General features: G+C 41.3%; 1 protein-coding gene across 2 annotated transcripts; it reads left to right on the forward strand.

The window, feature by feature from the left end:
- The first annotated feature begins 1,430 nt into the window (after positions 1-1,430).
- pxylp1 (2-phosphoxylose phosphatase 1) lies at positions 1,431-22,605 on the forward strand. 2 transcript variants are annotated; one of them, XM_078246758.1, is made up of 6 exons: positions 1,431-1,544; positions 3,262-3,408; positions 11,840-12,028; positions 13,633-13,759; positions 20,379-20,518; positions 20,781-22,605. In XM_078246758.1, the coding sequence occupies exons 2-6, from the start codon at positions 3,327-3,329 to the stop codon at positions 21,803-21,805; spliced, it is 1,563 nt and encodes a 520-aa protein (XP_078102884.1). In that variant the 5' UTR covers positions 1,431-1,544; positions 3,262-3,326; the 3' UTR covers positions 21,806-22,605. The 2 variants fall into 2 exon arrangements, with proteins under 2 accessions (XP_078102884.1, XP_078102885.1); XM_078246759.1 differs by lacking the exons at positions 1,431-1,544; positions 3,262-3,408 and adding an exon at positions 8,967-9,089.
- The last annotated feature ends 202 nt before the right edge of the window (positions 22,606-22,807 follow it).

Consider the following 22,807-nt stretch of genomic DNA (forward strand, 5'->3'; position numbering starts at 1 on the left):
TAATACAGTGATGCGAGCTGTCCGACTTCTGGTCCAAAACTTTGAGTGTTTTCTTACAAAGAGTAGCCAGTGGCTTTAATGATGAGCTGTTAGTTTGTCCCCAACTTGTCAGACAATATGTTAGATGTGACATAATCATGGCATCCATAAATAATTTGGCAGTATTTAAAGTTAGTGAATTTCTAATATATTTAAAATTGGCTAGGCTAAACTTGACCCTATTGCACACTTTCTTAATATGTGCTTTAAAAGCAAGATTAGAGTCGATAATAATGCCCAGATACTTAAATTGTGGCACAATCATAATGTTTTGCCCTGAGATGGTTATATTTGATACAATATTACATTGTCTTTTTGTGAAAAACATTCCTACAGTTTTATTTACCAGCCAGATGTTTTGTTTTGACATGCACATATACTACGGTATCGTCCGCATACATTATTGTTTGGACTAATCGATTAGTTGATTTAATCGACAGATCTGTGAAACTGAGTCTCTCAAAAAAAATCATGCAAAAGCACCACTTTAAATCTTGTGTTTACCAGAAATGTGCTCATACATTTTTTTGGTCATATGTCATTCAGCATGAAAAGGCATAGAAATGACTAATCGTGTAAAGAAATTGTAGTCGACTAAGGCTAAAATGTGAGACTAGAAAGCATAAAGAAAAAACATGGGCACATTAGGATAGAATTGTGTTTTGATTTGACATTCCCTCCATAATTAAAGCATTGTTGTTTATAGTAGCCTATCGGTTTATTTTTCAAATTAAACCACATATACAAAAAAGTACTCTGTTGCAGAGTCTATTTTCTTCTCATTTACAATCAAAAGTATTTGAATACTGATAGTTCCTGAGAGGAGGCCCTAAAGGCAACATGTGCATTGCTGTCACTCGTCCAGCAGATGGGGCAGTGAGTTGGGATTTTGGCTGGGCTGGCTGTCCACGAACCAGACCGGCTTTCTCCACAAATGTCAAGTTAAAAAGAGAAAGCTAAAGTTATACCGGAAAACATTACATGTGGCTTTCAAAACAAAAGCTAGGCTATGTGGTAAGGAGGTGCACACAGAGGGAGGACCATAACAACGATTGTTTTCCTTATTGTTGCAACTTGTCTGTAAAGGGCACTAAAAGCTATATTAGATATTTAATTTTGATGGCCAGCGATGCAGTGGATGGGATTTATCCTTTATCATGTCTAGAGTAGTTGCTTTACTTTTATGCCATCTCTGAAAATATTATGTAATATGTAAAACGTGGCAGCATAATGATGTTGCAGCTGTATATATATATATATATATATATATATATTTATTTATTTATTTTTTATTTTTTATTTTTTTTATTTTTTTTTTTTTTTTTTTATTTTTCTTATTTTTTTTTTTTTTTTAAGTTGTCACAGGAAGTAGTGCTGTGTGTTGTGGGTGACTTGACACCGGTCTTCGCGCTCCTCTGTCGGCAGTCGCTCGTACCGGAGACAACGAAGCGCTGGATTCAAGTGTTTAATCCAGTTGTCTGACTTAAGACACTCGGTTCCTGCAGGTAGGATTACATGTAATAAATGCTATTTTGTGGATCAGTTTGGGGGGTTCAGGCATATGCATTTAGTGTTTGGTCGTCTTCTGTAGTGAGTACGACTGTTGAAGTGGCATTTTAATTTCTTGACTGATCGGTTGCTCGCTCGGTGGAGAGCAACACAAAGCTATCGTTACACATCAGCACGGTAACATGTCTCGAGTCCCGCACATGGAAGCAACAAGTAGAGAGAAATAAAGTTAGGACAAGTCCAAAATAACACACATAACACTAGCAATAACTCCATATGCAGTGTTCTCCATAAGCCAGTCAGTGGCATTGTTTAGCTAACGTAACGTTACACGATTAATGATTGTAAGTAGCTAGCTAGCTAACTGTTAGCCATCTAGTTATCAGAGTCATAACCTTATACTTTCCTCCAGTAACGTTAAGCTACGCGCAGTTCTCATTTCAAGAAATTGTCAACATTTTGACATTCAGTTTTGCTTTGCTTATTGACAAACGCATGGCGTCAGTCCAGAATGAGAATTGTTAGAATCCACTCTTGATGTTGGCATTCAAACAATATGGAAAGTAGCACGTCATTAAATAATAATACAAATTCGCTGTATGGCGATAGCAAACAGTGTGACAGATATGGACTTAATTTGATATTTCATTTCAATAAGTAGCCTATCTTTTGTTGGGCTGCATGACAAACCACCCAGTATCTCCCTTATCGCTAAAGGTACGTGATATTTGACTGGCTTTTACTATTTATCTACTATTATCATACTTTTACTGATACGTAACACAGCATTTAACTGCCAGCATTTTGACTGTTTGGTTTGACGCATCCTATAAGGTTTATGTGCGCAGCCAGTGAAATGGGTCAGGAGGGGCATATTTGTTGGTCCAGTTCTGCCTAAAGCATCGTTTTACGGTACCGTGGTTAGACGTAGGCTTCAACACTCTGGGCTGGGAGTATTTTTAGACCGCCTAATGGTAGGTTATTTTGTAGGGCTTCATTTACTGCAGTTTTAGTTTGTTCCTCCCCCATGTTTTGTGCTTAGTTTCCAGCCCTTGCACGGACTATTCATGGACATGTATAACTGCTAGGTTTATGGTGGAAATTATACAGGCTGTCACGGTGCTGTACATGCGTGTGACACTTAGAGCTGAGCAATATGGAGAAAATCAAATATCCCGATATTTTTGACCAAATACCTCGATATCGATATTGTGGTGATATTGTAAGGTTGACAATTGGTGCTTTCACAAAATATGCACACATGAGATTTTTGATAAATAATCATCAGTTATGTTGATATAATAACTATGTGGGTAAAGGCAAATAATAGAACAGCTACAACAGTCTGGTGTGTTCGGAAAATTACAGCACTCTATTGTAATGCAGCCTTTAAAACCAGGAAAAGACAACACTTGTGTCATATCAGGATATTACGATATCCAAAATTTAAGACGATATCTAGCCTCATATATATCGATATATTGCCCAGCCCTAGTGACACTGGAAACCTAAGACATTTTATAGTCATTATGATAATAATTTTGGGTATAATATATTAGCTGGATTTAGCTTCTAACCAGTTGTCTGAAGATAATAGATTTCTAATGGCATTAAATTGAGAAAAACAAACAGATTCAAAAATTGTTACCACACTATTATATCCATTTTTGCCCCTTGGGGGTTAATAAAGTATGTATTTTTGTTCTTGTCCAGACTGCAGGGATGGGCCGTGATCTGGATGGCTGACGGACCACGACCAGGACCAATCACATAATAAGATGCTGGCTCGTAACCGCTTCCTCCTCCTGGTGGTGGTGGGCGGGGCCGCACTGGCCATCATCAGCCTGAGCCTCCAGTTCTGTAAGTGCACTTTTATAATGTTTGTGCTCACTTTGACTGCTCATATTCATTCTTGCCCTAAAGCCGTGGCCCAGTAGTCCGATTTTAATGTGAAAAAAACTATTCTGTGTAGTAGAAAAGTTGCTCATTCCTTCTGTTTGCATGTGTGTTTGTGTTCATGTGTGCATATCCTTTCATTGCTTTTCCATTCAAGAGACCCCATTCATACCAAAACAAAGCACAATCCTCTGTAGGCTTCCTATAAATATCCAGCACCAGCAGTGGGGCTCTGGATGCTCTGAAACCCTCGGGGAGACTGTGAAATGCCTAGGTGTACACGATTGTGTCTTTCCCCCATCAAGTCATTGTTCAGCATCTCCTGTAAGTATTGTCTAGACAGTGTATCCCTGCCAGCCACAGTGAATGCAAGGAAACCACCGCTCAGTAAATGGAGACGGTCTCTCTTGCACTGCAAGCCTCACGGGCGTGAGTGGAAAAACAGTGGGCAATGAAGCAGGTGGGGCGTGCAGTACAAATGGAAATTTGTATTCTGATGTAAAATGTGCAAGATCAAGCTACTTTGTACTGGATTCCTAAAATAAAAACAATGCAGTGAAAGTGTTTGTGGTGATTGTAAGCTTGTGTCCGGAAAAGCATGTAGGATTAGACTCGTATAAATCAGGCTCTCTCAAACACAAAGAATTACAGTGAAATCCAGTGTGACAGAGCTGGTATTTTGGACGTGCATGTTTGCCAAAATGTTGTGTCCTTCATCAGCTGTGTAATGTGTAAGCTTGGCATACTGAAAAATGTCACTTCTTCTTCTTCATCTCTCCTCGCCTGTTGCTTTAAATGTCATGCAAGATCAGAGGTGTAAAAAAAGATAGCAAGAGCCAGTAGGATCTTACTCATACTTCTCTAGTGTTTGCACTTTGCGACCCCAAATACACACTTGCTTTCCCAGCCATCGCGCTCTCCCTCCTCCTCCACTACATAATAACGTGTGCTTGACCGCCCAAGAGTAGGTTGCTGTGTAACTTATTATTAATGCTTCGCTATCAAACCCACACTAATCTCCTGCCCTGTAATCTCCTTTTGTAAAACACTCAGAGGCAGCAAAAGACGCTATGAGATAACTGGAAGTGTGTAGGTATTTGCATACATGCCCGTCTTTCAGAGTTGATACTGTCTCTTGTTTTTTTCCCGCCCCCATAACATTAGTGTAACTGATAAGGTAGGTAGTAAGTTTTACTTTTTGATCAGTGGTACTGCTGGAGAAAATCCGCTGTTATCATTTATTCATCACACATACTGTTGAGAAGGATTCGAGCATGGGATGAAAGCGTATGGGATTTCTTGTTATGTTTAATAGATGGTCAGCTTCTATGTTTTTGCTCCACGTTTCTGTTCATTTTTGTTTTTTAAATCATCTTCTTCACTGTCTGGCTTTCAGTCTGTAGTCTAGTCTGTGTCTCTGCAATATCTTCTGTCCCCCCCCCCTGCTCTTAGGAAAAACCCATTCATGTATTATTATTGTTTGTGGACCATTATCATGAGAGACTGAGTGACGGATGATGATGGATGGTGGAGTAAATGCCTCTCTCTGGCTCCACGCTACCTCACATTAAAACCGGGACGGCTGCGAACATGGCAGCAAAGGGCGCAATCGCCACGCTGATTGAGGCATGGGGGACTCCCAGAGGAAAGTGATGACAGAGCGCAGAGACACTCCAGAGAGGACAACTGCATGAGAAAAAATCAATGTGGCTGAAACACAGAGAAAGGGAACTATTTTGAGACGTTAGCAATAGTGAGGGTACAGATGAAGCAGAGCTTGATGGGAGTTAAGTGCTCCATGAGTGCTGGTAGGTTCACAGTGAGAGGGAAATGTCAAGGGAGGATATAAAAGGAGAAATAGAAAGATAGGTTGCATGTTAGCAAAGAGAGGTTTAACCACTGTATTTAAAAAGAGCTGGAATAAAATAAATGCACGTTTGATATACTTAAGACCCATACAGTATATACCTCAAACAAAATGCTGTCCAGGCAGTTTGATAGCAGTGTGACTTTTCCAAAACCATACCACCAGCAAGCATCGTTAAGTGTTAAATAGGCAGAGCTCCAAGCGCTTTGCAAATTCTTTCCTTCGCATTCCTCCCATTCTTACTTTCTACAGTGTCAGCACCCACTGTTGAATCAGACCGAATGCCCCTGTGCTGTCTGAGACAGAGACTGTGCTGTCGGTAGGGGTGCAAGATATGTCGACGCAATATCAAGTTGCGCAAGATTATATCTAGGGGTGCAAGATATATCGACTCAATATTGTTATTGCAATATATCGAAGTTGTGGATCGCCGCGTCCCATCCGTTGGCTGTGTGGCTTAGTTGTGTTCGATTTAGAGCCTGCTTGAAACACTATAATGATCATGTCTCATTGGCCAGTTAACGTGCCACTTGCACATGTTAGTGCACGTCAGTGCACGGGTCCACTACGTGACAATCCCTATGTACCATGTGTGTGCATATTTCGACAGTGAGAGCGTAAGTGAAGAAATAGATAGAGACAACTAAACGGAACGAATCAGAGAAGCGAAAGAAAAGTTGTGTCCTGTTCTCTTTATTTATTTATTTTATACTGTCCAACCTGTTCTGTAGACATGGTCGTTTATTTATCAATGTTGTATCAGTCCAATATGACAGTCAGTTGAAATAAACCTTGTGTTGTAAGAAAACTTAATTTGTTATGAATCTATTTTGATGCGTTTTTTCGTAACTTTTGTAATTTTACATATGTTTAAAAATATCGAAATTTATATCGATATCGCAATATTCATAATCAATATCACATTTTGTCAATATAGTGCAACCCTAGCTGTCGGAGATGAGATGAGAGTGCGACTGAAATCTGAGAATTATATCCCGACAACTACAACACATTTTAGGTACACACATTCATGGTCTCCAGATGATTATTTAGTGCCATCAGGTTCAACGTTTTCATGTCCAATACTTTTGTTTATGATCAAATACATGCGAAATGATTAACAACTACTACTACTACTACTAACATTCCCATCACCCCCGCAACTGTACTTTGTAATGATGAACATGGTAAACAAACCTGCTAAACGTCAGCATACAAGCTTTATCTTTAATGTATGCATTTTGGTATACTGATGTTAGCATTTAGCTCACATGTAGCTTTACACACACTAGCATGGTTGTACATGTCTTGTTAATCTGTATCTGGGCAAACTAAACTAATCTCAAATATAAGTGTGAAAGGGAAGTAACACTCACATTTAAAACTACTGGCAATTTAGAGTCTCTAGTTCACCTAATAAGCATTTTCTGCACTGTCGGAATAAACGAAACCACATAGAGGAAATCCACACAGATAAAGTGAGAACACACAGGAGTGATGGGGCCTTGCTATGAGGTGATGATGCTAATCACTGAGCCACTGTGACACTTTAAATAAATATAGACAAAAAATATATCCAGGGCTGCGCTTTGTCACCAATCCTGTTTGTAGTATTTATGGACAGGATATCGAGGCGTAGTCGGGGTGGAGAGGGGTTGCAGTTCGGTGGGCTGGGGATCTCATTGCTGCTTTTTGCAGATGATGTGGTCCTGATGGCATCATCGGCCTGTGACCTTCAGCACTCACTGGATCGGTTCGCAGCCGAGTGTGAAGCGGCTGGGATGAGGATCAGCACCTCTAAATCGGAGGCCATGGTTCTCAGCAGGAAACCGATGGAGTGCCTTCTCCAGGTAGGGAATGAGTCTTTACCCCAAGTGAAGGAGTTCAAGTACCTTGGGGTCTTGTTCGCGAGTGAGGGGACAATGGAGCGGGAGATTGGTCGGAGAATCGGCACAGCAGGTGCGGTATTACATTCAATTTATCGCACCGTTGTGACGAAAAGAGAGCTGAGCCAGAAGGCAAAGCTCTCAATCTACCGGTCAGTTTTTGTTCCTACCCTCACCTATGGTCATGAAGGCTGGGTCATAACCGAAAGAACAAGATCCAGGGTACAAGCGGCCGAAATGGGTTTCCTCAGGAGGGTAGCTGGCGTCTCCCTTAGAGATAGGGTGAGAAGCTCAGTTATCCGTGAGGAGCTCTGAGTAGAGCCGCTGCTCCTTTGCGTCGAAAGGAGCCAGTTGAGGTGGTTCGGGCATCTGGTAAGGATGCCCCCTGGGCGCCTCCCTAGGGAGGTGTTCCAGGCACGTCCAGCTGGGAGGAGGCCTCGGGGGAGACCCAGGACTAGGTGGAGGGATTATATCTCTAACCTGGCCTGGGAACGCCTCGGGATCCCCCAGTCGGAGTTGGTTAATGTGGCCCGGGAAAGGGAAGTTTGGGGTCCCCTGCTGGAGCTGCTACCCCCACGACCCGACCCCGGATAAGCGGATGAAGATGGATGGAAAAAATATATCTGATCACACTCCCCATTTGAAAGGATTCAGATCAGCACGGTTTCATCAGTGCATCCCTAGCTTTTTCACTAAGCATTAGCGCTTAATTAAATGCCAAGGAGAATGTTAAACTGTGCTCACGTTTGCATCCCTGCGGATTATTTATAAAGCTGCATAGCTCTGCCTCCTCCAGTTGTAAATAGTTTTTGATTAGTTTCCTGTGAGCAAGAGATAACAAGGGATTCTATTTATGGGCATGTGACGGAGTGATGTGTAAAGTCGTTCATTTGAGAACTAGAAGGTCTATAATGACGGCTAGCTGCAGGTTACCATCCACACACAGTACTTAGTCATGTCAATATTTGTTAGTTTCTCCACTGGGTTTTGGTTACCACAGTACTACCACCACACAACACTTTGGAGTCAGGTAAATGGGCACACTGGATACAATATCCCCTTATCACTGTGGTGTGATAGCTGACACACATTTGTTTGTGAGAGAGAGAGGGAGATCACCCCCTCTAGCCTTTAGGTAAAAGTCAAGCTGTGTCTATGTGCATAATGATGGGCTACACAACACAGGTTGAAGATTTAAGTGTGATGTGATGTACTATGCTTAGCTCTGAAATGGGAGTGAGATGCGTGTGTGTGTGTGTGTGTGTGTGTGTGTGTGTGTGTGTGTGTGTGTGTGTGTGTGTGTGTGTGTGTGTGTGTGTGTGTGTGTGTGTGTGTGTGTGTGTGTGTGGAAGTGGAGTGTTTTTACCATTTAAAATTCATTAGAAATGTGAAAACTTTTATAATTGTCTAATTGAGTTGTCAGCTTTGTGTAAAAGTCCTCTCAGGCAGCCTCATTTTGTGTTTATAAGATTTAATGTAGGTGGACAGAAATTTGGAAACGCATTTAAAGTCCTAAATGCTTATTAACTCCACCCACTGTGTGTGTGTGTGTGTGTGTGTGTGTGTGTGTGTGTGTGTGCACGCGCACGCATTGTGCTCTGTGTGCCATTGCTGTGTATGCACTTGGTAGTGTTGGGCAGCGAGTTACAAAAGCCCCATTGTGTAGGTGACTGTGGCTGAGTTGGCCTCCAAAAGTTTGGTTAGTTCAGGCGTGTGTGTGTGGGGGGGTAGCTGGGGGTGGTGGGTGGCAGTGTACGGGGCACAGAGCGTAGAGGGGGACAGGTTGTGGTAATGAATGAGCTGCAGTGTGCGTGGCTGAACTTCAAGCTACCGAGCAGTCGTCAAAATGGTCTCTGCTGTCGCCGCACACCTTCTCCTCTTCCTCGTCAGTGGTGAGTTTATGCAGAAATCTTTTAGAAAATCAACACTTTTTTTAATTGAAGACCTCACTACTCACCATTTAGAAAAAGGGAAGAGCTTCACATAGATTTTACCACTTCTTTAAGTTAAAGATATCTTTCTGGGCTGGTCTAGGTGTAGCTCCCAGTGCCAATCTGTAAGTAAACCTCAACAGAATGTGACTGGACCTTGGCTTTGTTGAGCATTCATCATGTCTTTGTTCTGACTTGAGACTTAGCTTTTGTGCCCAGTTGATACAGTTTGCCAGTGTTGATTATGATGTTTACTCCCCTTAATCACTTTAACTATTAGATGTTTTAGGAATAGCCATGATTGAGATCCCATATTTATCTGCTACTCTTACAAAATATTTCAAATTAAAGGTCAGTTTAGTACCTTCGCGTAGCCTTTTCAACAGCTTTTGCTACAAGTGTGTTGGCTGTTTAGATGAAGCGCTACAATAATGTTCCGCTGTTGAAGAGAGAGAGGTGAGATATGGCTGTAGAAGTGAAAGTCTGCATCCTGTAGATGGAGGGTGCCTGGCTCAGTCAGGCAGCTGCTTTACAGTTTACACTGAACATTTTGTCTCATCTCATTTAGTGCTTTTAATGTTTACGAATCTCAAACATTTCCTTCGCCTTTGCATTTTGTTGACGTGTTGTATAAGAATTTGTGGTGCTCCATGTGGGTTGATTGAGTGATGCAATCACAGTTTTAGGGCTGCAACAAAACATTATTTTCAGCATCGATTAATCTGTTGATCTTTTCTTCCCGATTATTTTGTCAATCATTTGTCTATGAAATTTCAGAAAATAGAGGAAAATGGCCAAATTGTTTTGCCCAATGGTTCAAAACACAAAGATATTAAATAAGCTAAAATGGAAGACAAAGAAGAGCAGCACATCAGCACACTGGAAAAGCTTGTTTTTTCAGACCAAAGGTCCACAGCCCAACAGTATTACATGTATTACAATTATTACATTACAATTATAACAGAGCAGCAACAAGGGGTACTGTTGCGTCGGCATCATACCCACAGGGTTTCAACGTTGAGTGCTATCTCAAAAACATCCTGGCAGCTAATTTATAGAGCAAACGTGGATATGCACAAAATGTGTTGTCTGCAACTCTGTTAACTTTATGAGCTCAGCTGGAGAGAAGAGGAAATGGAAAACTATGTGTGCCTGTGTGAATGCAAGAGGGAGCGACAGTGTAACCCTTACACACTACACACAACTGGGTATACACATACACTTGTTTAGATAATTTAAGTCTAAGGGTTGTTATAGCAACAAGAAACCATTAGCTCTTTGTGCTTTATGGAGGGGCAGGCAGGGCCTCTCTTCTTTCTCTGCAGCAGGATGGAATATTTGCAAAGTTGACTTGCCGTGTGTGTGTGTGTGTGTGTGTGTGTGTGTGTGTGTGTGTGTGTGTGTGTTGGATTTCCCTCTTGCCAAATGGCCATATGGGTTCAACTTCTTTTTCTTGAGAGTTGGATCTTTGTGAATGGGCCTTCCAGTTCCCACAACATCTCTGCTCTTATTGGACCATTTCTGCCAGTGGTCACAGGTCATTGGTGTCCAGGCAACGTACTGGTAGCAGTGAGGGGTTTTGGGGTACAGAGATGTTGATATGGACACTCTGTCACCGCTCTGTCAGTTGGCTTTTTGTCCCATTTAGGAATTATTTCCTATAAATCTTTATTAAATCTGTACATTTAGCAGGTTTTAGATCCTTTATATTATCAGTTGCCAAAATTAATTTCCCATCTTTTTAGCCATGCTAGCGGTATGGCTATAGGGATGGCAATGTTGGTCTGTTACTCGGTTCCCCATTCGGCCTAAACTGAAATATCTCAACAAATATGGAATTAATTGCCATTCAATTTTATACAGACACTCATGGTCCCAAGAAGATGAATGCTTTGACTTTTCCTTTAGCACTATTATAAATAAATAAATAACTAAACTATTGTATGGATTGCCATGAAGTGGTCCCCAGAGGATAAATCCAAATGACTTGCATGACTTTTCATCTAACGGCATCATCAGGTCAAGGTTTTCACTTATTCAGCGAACTATCTACTGAATAGATTGACACAGATTTTGTTCAGGCATTCATGGTTCCCAGATGATGTGTCGTAATGACTTAGGTGATCCAACTTGACTGACTCATTTAGCCTCACAATGAGCTTGACATTTGGGGTTTTAAGTGAAATCTCTTCACAATTGTTGGTTGGATTGCCATAAAATAAATTTTTGTTTATGACGAATGCCTGCAAAAACTAAACGACTCTCTCATCAGCCCCAGCTGTGCTTTGTGTTTAGAGCTTATTAGCAAATATTTGCGTGCTGACGTACTATACTAAGATGGTGAACATGGTAGACATCACCTGCTTAACATCAGCATGTTGGCATGCACATGGAGAGACACCTGTTGAAGAAGAAAGCCAAATGTCAAGAAGAAATCGCTGTTTTACAAAATGTGTGTTGTGTTCTACTTGCCTCCTCATTATTCTCATGTTTATAATACTTGGAAGAGGAAGTGATTGGGTCCGGGGTACCACAAACCAACATGCCAATCATCAACTAATAGCCTTGATTTTTGCAAGAGGCATCCAATGGGCCTTGTTTTTTCTGTCCTTTTCCTTTTTTTATATTTCACCTCCACTCTTCCCATTCTCTATCCCTTTTTAAACGTTCTTAATATTCTCAACTCTAACTTTCATTCTCATTTTCTACAGGGAACCTGATCCCCACCACTCCCATACTGGAGGAGCGACCCTTCCAGGCTGCAGATGGAGGTGTTGGGGTGGCGCTGGGGAAGAGCAGAAAGAGAGTGTTCCCGGTGCCTCACACCCAGGAGCCCAACCCCATATCTGAGGCTTACAGCTATTGCAACACTCCCAACCGCACTGAACAGGCCTGGGAGGGTGAGGCCTGCACACTGACAAATACAATCTAATCCATGTAAAGACTGCAAGCCTGTGGATGTAATACATGCTTTTGAGCTGAATGACTTAAATACGAACTAATCTAAGCTGTTAATTCTTGGGAATTTGTCAGCAGAATGTGTCACAGCATCACTGTTTCAGAGCATAAAAAACACATTTAGACCATTTCTCCCACTGCTAGAATCACCCAGTTTGATGGACAGCGTATAAATACTTAATATAGGAATAATGTCAGATTTAGTGTGTCAGGACTCGGGGGATGTGTTAATTGTGCCAAAGTCATTTCTACTAGATTGCATCATCCATAATGCTGCTCTACAGCACCGCAGCATGGAATCTTGTTTTTTTTTTCTTCCGCTAATTGAATTTTACTCTGTTTATCTCTGGATGGCAGTTTTCTCCCCAAAGAAGAAAAAAAATCCATTCTGTCTTTTAGATTTATTGAAAGTGTAAATTGAAAATAATGTGTAAATAATTGAAGTTATTGAAAATCAATCACAAGCAAGTTTTTTTTCAGGTGGTGTTATTCTCCCTGTGACATGCTACTTTTCAATGGTTCTTACTTTCTCCTATCTTCTTAATATACTGTTAAACACACACACAGCCACAGCCCACAGTCCATTCTTTGCACTCACACACAATGAATTTGCTTGTCTCCCGTGCTGCTGCTGTGGCATGGCCGTGAGATTTGTTAATTAACATTTGCTTTTGTAAAACGTGACATGCATTAAAGCTACTACCCTTGGTCGATCTCCTGAGCTGTAATTTGAATGATTTAGTTTTTATAGTAGCGAGTAGAATAAGTTCCTTCGGTACATTTTAAAACCTGCAGGTGATTTTTATGGCCACTTGGTAGTAGCAGAAACAACACTGACATCCGATCACCAAGTGTGTATACTGTATCGCTGACTAGTTAGCAATCATTTGCCTATTAGCACATTTAGCAGATACAGACAAACAATAGCAGTTGTGTTTCTGTCCACCTGATGAATCCAAGTCCAATATTCACTCACTTTTTAGCTGTATCTTTTCTTCACCGACTCCTGAGAAAACTGTTTGGCTTTTAGCCTCTCGCTAACTTTGTCTGTGTAGCGTTTGGTGCTGGGCAGGTAGTAGCTTTAAAACTGAAAAATACATGCCTGCTGCGTATCAAAATGACACTGAAGAGAGTGATAAGAACCAAACCAGTAAAGTTGTGGGTCATTAAACCCAAACAACGAGCTGAAAGACATTAAAAAGCTTTGTCGAACTAAGGGAAACTGCAGAGTCTCTGTAGGTTTATCACTATTAGTAACAACTTTCACAGTACACACAATCATTTGATACATTGGTGATATAAACATATTGAATATAGCAGGTTTAATTTCCCACCTTTATATTCATGGAACAGTGATACATTGAACAAGTCTACATTTGTTCCATTTTTTACCAGCATAGTTAGTTCTTTACTTATCTAACTGCAGTCTTAATATTCATGAATTTATAACAAAACAAGTTTTTTTTAACCCTAAGTTATGGAAAAACTTCATCTGATATTAAAATAGCAGTTCTTGGTGGATGCTGATGAGAGTCTCCTCTGATAGGTCACAGTCCTGCTGACTACAAGCTGCTGTCTGTCCAGGTGATGATTCGCCATGGTGACCGCTACCCACTCTACTACATCCCCAAGACCAAACGGCCCGCCATCGACTGCACCTTGTCCATCAACAGGTACACACACGCTTACTAGAAAATTATAATAGAAGAATATGTAGCATGTGACATTTTTTACGTTATGGTCAAATCTTTAGTTCCGGTATATTACTGTAGACGTACAGTATGTGGTGTTCATCCCTGTAGTGTCCCTCCAGTTATGCGGTCTCCTTCCAGCTTCTCTGAAGAGGGTGAACATCTTAAAAGTAATTTTAGTTTTGCATGATTTCATAGCCATGTCATCCCTGAACAGGCAATGAAGCAAACATCTTCTCCATTTAAAACACATCTGATGCATTTGACAAAAAACCACAACAAATATGAATAAAGGGAAACCCATTGAACAAACACCGACCTTTCATAAAGTAATTTAAAAAACAAGAAAATGCGTGGCAATGCTAGCCTAGAAGTCTAGACGCACCCTAGCGGCAGCAAATGTAGTTTGCAGCCAGGGTCGTCTAGCAACTCTCCGTTGGCTTGCGAGCTGGGAAAGCCAAACTCCAGCCGCGCCAATCACATCGTGTATAGAGTCGGTGGGCGGGCTTAACATAATGACGGCAGAGTTGCGACGGTTCCGCGTGAATTCCCTGCTACTTGAAAACAAAGACGATGGCTGCTGCTGGCGAACAGCGGTCTTTTGAATCAGCTTTGGCCACGACTCTGGAAGACTTGGAGTTAAGCTTTTCTTTGAGAAAAGAACAAAGAACGGCACTGAAGTCATTCTTAAAAAAGGAAGATGTGTTCGAGTTTTGCCAACCGGATACCTTCTTCGTTGCTCTGCCTGGTTGTAGCGCTAGCCTATTGCGTGCAGAGGGAATTTGAATTTGAAAGACAACCGTTTATCCTGCCCCTCGGATTGAGCCCTGCCAATGGTGAGTTCCCAGACCCAACAGCTTGATGTGGGTCTGGCTTGTCAGGCTAGGGCAATGCCGCAAGTTCATGAAAGTATCATGAATACCTTTTAGGTATAATGCAATCTAAAACAATCACTGTGCAATAAAAAATATAAAAATACTATTGTGAAGCTTATAGTGTTCAATTTTTGTGCAATACCATGTCAGAAACTAGTTAATACAAGTCTTTGGTCTTTTTTGCTTTTTAGGCCAGAATTTCATTTCATTTATGAGTTTATTTCACAGGGTCACAGTTAGCCTTGATGCAAATTTGAATCTGTGGTCTGCAGGGTTCCAAATGATAAAAGGCATCCTAAGACATTTAGAAAAATTACATTTGCTACAAAGTACATGGAAACAAACCACCACAATGTATAAGGCAAAACAAGCAATTTGCTAAATCTGCGAAAAGGTTTTTTTGGATGGACGTCTTTGATAAGGAAAGGAAGGGGGTTAAAACAAACAAACTTGTGATATTGTGACATTTATTTTTATTAGATTGATGTACATAATTTGATTGCATTATAGTGATGTTTATGGTATGTTGCCTCATTAGGATTCAATTAATGAATACTATAAAGAGGACAAACAAAGAAAATGAAAAGCTTAATGAGGAGTATTCTTCCACTTCTCATTTGTTTCTAGAGTCTGAAGATAAAGGCTTTATTCCCACAGTTTCAATTAATGCAGGTCAGAGTTAAGGGCACAAAATGCCACAGGGATTTAAGCTGGCTTTCCGAGCAGAGTCCCAGCTACCTCTTTGTAATGCCTAATGAGGAGACCTGCTGGAAAGGGAGAGAGAGTGAGGCACCAATTACTGCAACAGCTTCCCAAATCCTCCTACAGAAACTGCTGGCTTGATAGCAGCTGTCAGAAAATGAGCTCAGCGTTTTTAAATAGAGGGTAGTTTTAGATTCTTTGTTTTAGGTATTTGTGAGGCTTACAAAAAACTAATTTGTTTTACGTTTGAAATCAGGATCTGTATAGGCATTAAACTCAAGAATTCAACAATTCCCTTGGTTTCCCAGAGTTATTGCACTTGTCAGCAGTAGCAGGTGGGTTTGTTTTGCTACATCTGTTCTGCTGTTCTTTGGTGCACATGGATACATGCATATAAATGCAAACATGTTCACATGTGTGTGAGGTCTGTTGAAGCAGAGTTCCTGTCGGTCTTATCTCATTTGATTTGAGCAACAGTTCTGCCGCTCAGTTAGCTAAACAATGTGGGTGGAAAATACACACAAGCTCAAATTTATATCATCTTCTTTAATTTATTATGCACCATTCTCTCATCTGTATCTTTTTCTCTCTCTCTTTTTTCCTTTACTGCTGGCATTCTAGCTCTGCTCACATTGCTGCTCTTTCAAGAGGGCTAGATGAGAGTTCCTGATAGGAAGTTATTAAAAGCCAGCATGCCTCTGCACTTGAGCTTCAGAAGAAGACTAAGATCAGCACCTTCAAACCCACTTTCTATGTGTACAATAACCTTTATGCAAACTTCATGTGGATCGACACGTTCTATGTTAACAAACTGTTATTTTTGAATCCTGAATATTTAGTTTGGTCAGATGTTTTTTTGATGTGTGCACACATCTTCTTGGATGATTTATTTAGACCACGTGATCAATCAAGTCCCTGTGACCAATCCCCTGTTTTTGGGCTGTGCACCTGAGTTCAGATTTAGCCAATGTCAAATTTTTCACAAAGCTTGCAGTGCAACCACATCAGCGCCTTTGCACATCTGGACGGAGCGGCCACGTTGTAATCTTTTGAGCTGGCACGGTGACACACAGTAGCATTTCATATTGATAGGAAGCAGATGATCTGCTATGCACATTGAATTATTTAGATATTTTCAATACCCTTGATCTTTGAACTTAAGCTGAAAGTAGGCCATCCAGCACACAAGCCTCTTATTGTTGGAGGTTGGGTTCCATTCAGAAATTGCGTGCGTGCGTGTGCTGGCACCAGTGTGTGGTGGCTGTCGTTGTTGTAAACCGTAGAATAACCATGTAGAAACCACAAATATGGCATTGCTCCATGTATTCATTTGAGCAACATTTGTTCTCTTTAGTGAAGCAGAAGCTTCAGTGGATGTTTTAATCACATGCTTCATGGACGTCACCATTAATGTGTCTTTTTACATTGCACTTTGTTGCATTTTGTTTTTATGGATACATCAAATTGTCACACCTCAGCTCAGTGTAAAAATGTTCTTGCAATATTTTTTTCTTTTTAGTGGGAAAGGTTACAGTCGGCATCCATTCTCGGGACAAATGACTCTGCAAGTCATGGGTACTTATCAACTCCAGCTCCGATTGACACGTGACAACCGGTTGTACGCTCAAATTTCCGCCCCTTTTCTGGTTGGCTGGCGAGAGACTCTTTGTCATCTCAGCCACAAATTTCGTGCAAGCAGAGCTAGAAAATCGTTCCAAATTAGTCTGCACCAAGTTTGAAAGAGACTGACACAGTAACAGATTTGGAGAGGAAGCAACCACCATGACATTTTCACTGGCCTCCATGCTGCTTTCTACTGTTTAATAACCCTGTTTTCCAGCGCGTTCGTGACGTTGAACTAGACCCAACCTTATAGAGCCATTAGCATTGCTGTAGATAGAGATGTTCCGATACCGATACTGCCTACAACGCTGGTATCAGTATCGGGAAGTACTGGAGCAGTGCACTTTATGCACTGATACGATACCATGTAATAAAGCCCTAAAGAAAATCTACGTCAAAGTAGTTTATTTATGTTCTTTTTCCGTTACAACTGACTGTCAAACTGCATAATAAAAGAAAGTTCTGTGGCGTTCATTGTTCATGTTTCACAAAGAGTTTAACTTGAGCCAGACCGATAACAAAGATAGAAATAATACCACATCCATACAGGGATAGTAGTATACAGTTGTTAAAACGTAATAAAATATATGACACACTGGTATCGGATCAGTACTCGGTATCGGCCGATACGCAAGTTCAGGTATCGGAATCGGTATCGGGAAGCAAAAAATGGTATCGGGCCATCTCTAGCTGTAGACTCTCTGTAGTCTCAAAGAGAAGTGCTGCTATTAAATGCAACTGAGTTAAGTTTTATGGGGGAATGACGGTAGAACATCTCTAGTAAAAGCTTAGAGATGTTGATATTACTGAGCCACCCACTGAGGCTGAATAAGTTCCGCTGAAAAGTGTGTTCGGATTATTTGTGGTTTGAATGTGCTTGTTTTGCAAGGAGATTGAATATTGAAAGCATATCAAATAGGTACTTTTAGAACTAGGTAGTAGGCAGTTTTTATTCAGACCAGGGTGTAATTACAGGGATCTGAACTAGCATATGCCCAGGCCTGGATCCTTAGAGAGAGCTCAGTCGTGTGCATGTGCGTGTGCGCGTGTGTGTTTTGGCACCAGCTTGCCGACCCACTGTCTCCGTCTGCGGTTAACTGAGCTCTTTTCAGCAGGGAACATCTCCCCTCTCTTTCATCTTCCACCAATATAGTCGTCAATGTTTTGTCTTTCTGCATCCCATTACTTTCATTTCTTGCACTCTCCTCCAGTTTAGACCACATCGTCTTATTTCCTTTTCTGTTTATTCCTCCCCCTCATTTGTAAAACCTCTTTTTCCTCATCTCTCCATTCCTCCCTCCTCACTAATCTCTTTCCCTGTCCTATCCAGTGATAATAATCCCTGTTTAATGTAATTGGGCTCCGTAATCTTTGGTTAGCAACAATCATCCTAATAGACAGCCTGGCTGGCTCTGTGTCCACACTGGTGTCCCTGTCTGCCGACGTCTAGTCTCCCACTGTAGCCAATTAAATCTAGATTGCCCCAAACGCTCCTCAGCAAACTGATTTGCTGATGACAGAGCAGAATGGAGCGCTGGTTGGCACAATATCTCACTCATTTCACCACTCCCATATGTTCATGTGCCTTGTTGTGCATATACAGTATTACTGTGTAAGTGAATATTAGAGTGCAGAGAGAGGCAAGTGGATAGATGGTGACAACAGCTGCTGATGCAATGTGACAACAAAAGAAAACAATGCCCTAAAAACCAGAAAAAATAGGCTAGTATTTTCAAAAGAGATGTGAAACCAGAGTATTGCTAAGCTTTTTATTTTGACAGAAAAAAGGATATTGTGTAGTAAGGAATGTAGCTATGATTGTCCGTGTTCCTGGTGGCTGTAGATTATGTTTACTGTGTTCAGTCAGTTATACTAATTACAATCGTAATTCAAGGGTAATGACAGAAGGTCCTTTTTTATGCTGTGTTCCTGAACAAGTCCATGATCACTATGGAAACTGTGTGTGTGTGTCTGTGAGTGTGTGTTCCTTTTAATCTGAGCGAGCTGAACTGCAGCTCCCACAGATTTGTTATATTAAATTGTAATCTTCAATCATCTCTAATCTATCAGATCACCGACTGCTCCTCTTGCTGCCCTCATCCGTGCGTGTGTGTGTGTGTGTGTGTGTGTGTGTGTGTGTGTTCTCCAAGGCAACACATTCTTTCATCTTTTTATATCTCCATCTCCCATATTCCCTCCCACATATTGAACTGTGCTTCAGTCTTGCAGGGTTGTGTTAGAGAGACACCTGGTGGCAGTTACATACTGAATATGGAAATGCATAACTAACTGATTGGATAGTGTTTTCTTGACTGATTGAATAATTGTTGAATCGAGTAGTGACACATGACAATAATAGTTTTGGAGCCAGAGAATGTTCGGTAACAATTGATTAATTAACTTACAGTTTGAGTTCTACCAGTGTGGAACAAAAGCATGGCCTTGACATGTGTAATCGTATGTGAAGTAGTGCTCATTATGGGGCTGCAACTACCAATTCATTTTAAGGTCCAAGGTAAAAACAAATTGGTCCATAACTCAAAAGATATTCGGTTTACAATGATTTCAATGAGACAAAAGCATGGCATATCCAAAAGTGGATTGCCTAGTGATCCTAAAAACTGAAGCAGCTTAATGGAGTTTTGCCAATGCTTATTTCATTACTCACACTTGCACTGTTCCTACTGTAACATGTCAAAAATGTCTGCTGTGAAAAAAAGGCCTATTTCTTAACATGTGAAAGAATTGTGGGCCATTCATTAAAAAAAGTACACAACTTAATTGTGGAGGCTTTGTTTAAGCAAAATCACTTTTTTTTTTTTTTTTTTGCTGTAAAGTGACTTATGTTTTTCTTTTTTGGATCATGATTGTATTTTAAACCAAAATAATTTTCTAAAATGTATTTATGCCTCATTCATCATGCATGTTCCTTAAAAATATCTTGTTTCCAAGAGGTCAGACACAGTCTTTAAATCCACTGGGACGATCAGACCGCTCGATTTGTTGTTGTCAGAGGTAAAAGCTGCGGCTTTAACAGGAAGCTCCCTAGAGTCTGTGTGGTGCTGTATGACTGTGTCGTATGTGAAATACAAAGTTTTCAGTATGAATGTTTGCCTGTCTGTTGATTATTTTGTATATATAACTGTATGGGTTATAGCGGATTATTCTGCTTGTACCATGGCGATACAGCATAACTATTTTTCAAGTGGCACCATGTTTTTCTGCCTTGGAGTAGATCTTATTATTACAACAAACGGCCACAGCCGTAACAGCAGAAATGAGCAGCCATCTAGCCATTAATATAAATTTGGTACACTGATAAAGCGCTTATCTGAAAATTATACACACCCACTGTGGATCAGGTCTGTCTCTTACCTTTTGTCATCCCTCATCACCCTCAGGATGCCTTCCCACCCCCTGCTGAACTCCTTCATCCGTCACATGGGCCAGGGAGGTCGTGGCCACTGGGAGTCTACACTGGCCTCTGTTCCCCGTCTGCCCAACCACAGTGCCTGTGAGATGGGAGAACTCACGCAGACAGGTAGGCAAGGAACCACACATTTTTCTTTTCATCATCAACCAGAGCTGAACTTTTCATAGTACTACATGTTCATTTATACCTGTGTACAATCTGCTTCAAATGTTGCTTTAGAGATTTCATTCCAACCAGTGTGGTATTGATTGAATCTACAATTGCCCTATTTTTTGCATTAGAGCCTTTTGTGCCTCTTGACACGCTTTGTTAACAAGCATTTATTAAGTACAAATGTCAAACAAACCATCTCGTTTCTATTCTTTTCCAGGTGTGGTGCAACACCTGCGCAACGGGCAGCTCCTCCACCAAGCCTACAAGCGTCACAATCTCCTCCCCTCCGACTGGTCGCCCCGCCAGGTGTGGGTTGAGACCACAGGTAAGAGCCGCACTCTCCAGAGCGGACTGGCCTTCCTCTACGGCTTCCTCCAGGACTTTGATTGGACGAAACTGACCACACGGCACCAGTGGAGCACGTTGTTCTGTGGCTCGGCCTGCGACTGCCCCAACAGGAACAGATACCTGGAGGAAGAGCAGAGGAGGCAGTATCGACTCAGAGTAAGTGATACCGAACTCGAGAGGACTTACGCCGATATGGCACGCACTTTGGGTCTGCTCACCCGCCAGCTCCGAGCTGCAAACCCCATAGACTCCCTGCTGTGCCACCTGTGCCACGGCATTTCTTTCCCTTGTGTTCCCATGGGAGATGGCACCAGTGGATGTCTGACAATGGCACAGTTTGCTGTGATTCGTCGACAGCAGCTAGATGATGAGGTGGATCGGAGAAGAGTGGGGCTGTACCGTAAATATGCCATCCTGGCCATGTACCCCTACCTCAACCGAACTGCTGCCAAGATGGAGCGTGTTGCCAAGGACAATGAGGCTGGCAGACAGCATCGTGCAGGGGGTGAGGAGGTCTTCACCCTGTCTTCAGCCCACGACGTTACCATGGCCCCGTTGCTGAGCGCCCTGGGGCTGGAGGAGGCACGCTTCCCTCGTTTTGCAGCAAGAGTAGTCTTTGAACTGTGGAAGAGTCCCCCAGCCATGCAAGGACAACCGAAGAAGAGGGCTGGCAAAGGTGAGAAGTCTAAGGCGAAAGACGGGGAACTGTTCATCAGGGTGCTGTACAATGGCGAGGATGTGACATTTCACACCACCTTCTGTCGCTCCCACAACCGCCACGCCAGCCAGCCCCTCTGCCCTCTGAAGAACTTCCTGTCTTTTGTCAGGAGAGACATGTTCAGTGTTGTCAACGCTACTTCCTACCAGGAGGCCTGCTACAGGCGCCCTGGTTGACAGATGGACAGGACGGTGACTGAGTAGGGATGCAGAGCTGGCAGATGGTTGTACTTCTCTTGGTTTTTTTTATTTTTCACTTTTGAAAATGATGCACTTTTATGCTGCTTATAGTGTCCTAAAATTCCACATCTTTTTAAAAGTAGTCATTTACATTCCTGAGCACAAAGACACGCACACACACAGTACTGTACATACAGTTTTTTTTTTTTTTAAACCTTTTTACAAACTTCTTTTTTTAAATACTGAACAGCATGTTTTGTGAAATTTAAGAAATAGGTAATTCAAGGGAAGTTGTATGGCACTTAGCCACTTTATTCCTACATTCCATAATACCATGGAATTGTAAAATTCCAGTATTCCCAAATTCTTGCAAGAAAATGGAATATTGAAGCTGGAAATACGATGTTGGATTAATCATTCCTTAGAAATATTTTGTGTATAATTAATCTTTTCAATGAAAATTACACTTTAGTCTACTTTTGGCCACATTACTCAACATGACTCATTTTTCACGTAGCATTTCTTTGGGTTTTAATGTTTATTCATTGCAGTAGGCAATCTGTTTAATGATGATGGTTATTTCTGCTTTGACACATTGATGTGGGGCTTATTTCTTCTTTGTTTTAGTAAAATTGACTGCGGTACTTTGAAAGTGACAAGTGATTGGTGTTTTGTTTCCTTACATTTATTTACAACTACAGAACATCTGTATTTATATGAATTGGTGATATAACCGATCACATTCCACTTTGAGTTTTTGCTTGTAGCAAACTGAATCTAATAAAGGTTTATTATGAGCAGATGTTTTTATATCAGTTGCTGAGAAATGGTTTTCTGATGGTATTTTGGTATAAAGAATATATGCCTATATGGTGTGTGTATGTATATATGACTGAACATTTTTCATTGGGGCGTCTCTTACATGAATCTACCACTAGATGGCACATTAGCTCCACATATCCTCATTCAAACCTAGTCTAACCCATCTGCTATCACTTA

This window comes from Sander vitreus, chromosome 3, assembly GCF_031162955.1.
Source record: "Sander vitreus isolate 19-12246 chromosome 3, sanVit1, whole genome shotgun sequence".
Taxonomy (NCBI): Eukaryota; Metazoa; Chordata; class Actinopteri; order Perciformes; family Percidae; genus Sander; species Sander vitreus.

Bases quoted from the DNA above. Each gene is read 5' to 3' on its own strand.
- pxylp1 (XM_078246758.1), top strand. From the start codon at position 3,327: ATGCTGGCTCGTAACCGCTTCCTCCTCCTGGTGGTGGTGGGCGGGGCC. The intron at 12,029-13,632 runs GTGAGGCCTGCA...CTCCTCTGATAG, and splicing joins CACTGAACAGGCCTGGGAGG to GTCACAGTCCTGCTGACTAC. The intron at 13,760-20,378 runs GTACACACACGC...CATCACCCTCAG, and splicing joins TGCACCTTGTCCATCAACAG to GATGCCTTCCCACCCCCTGC.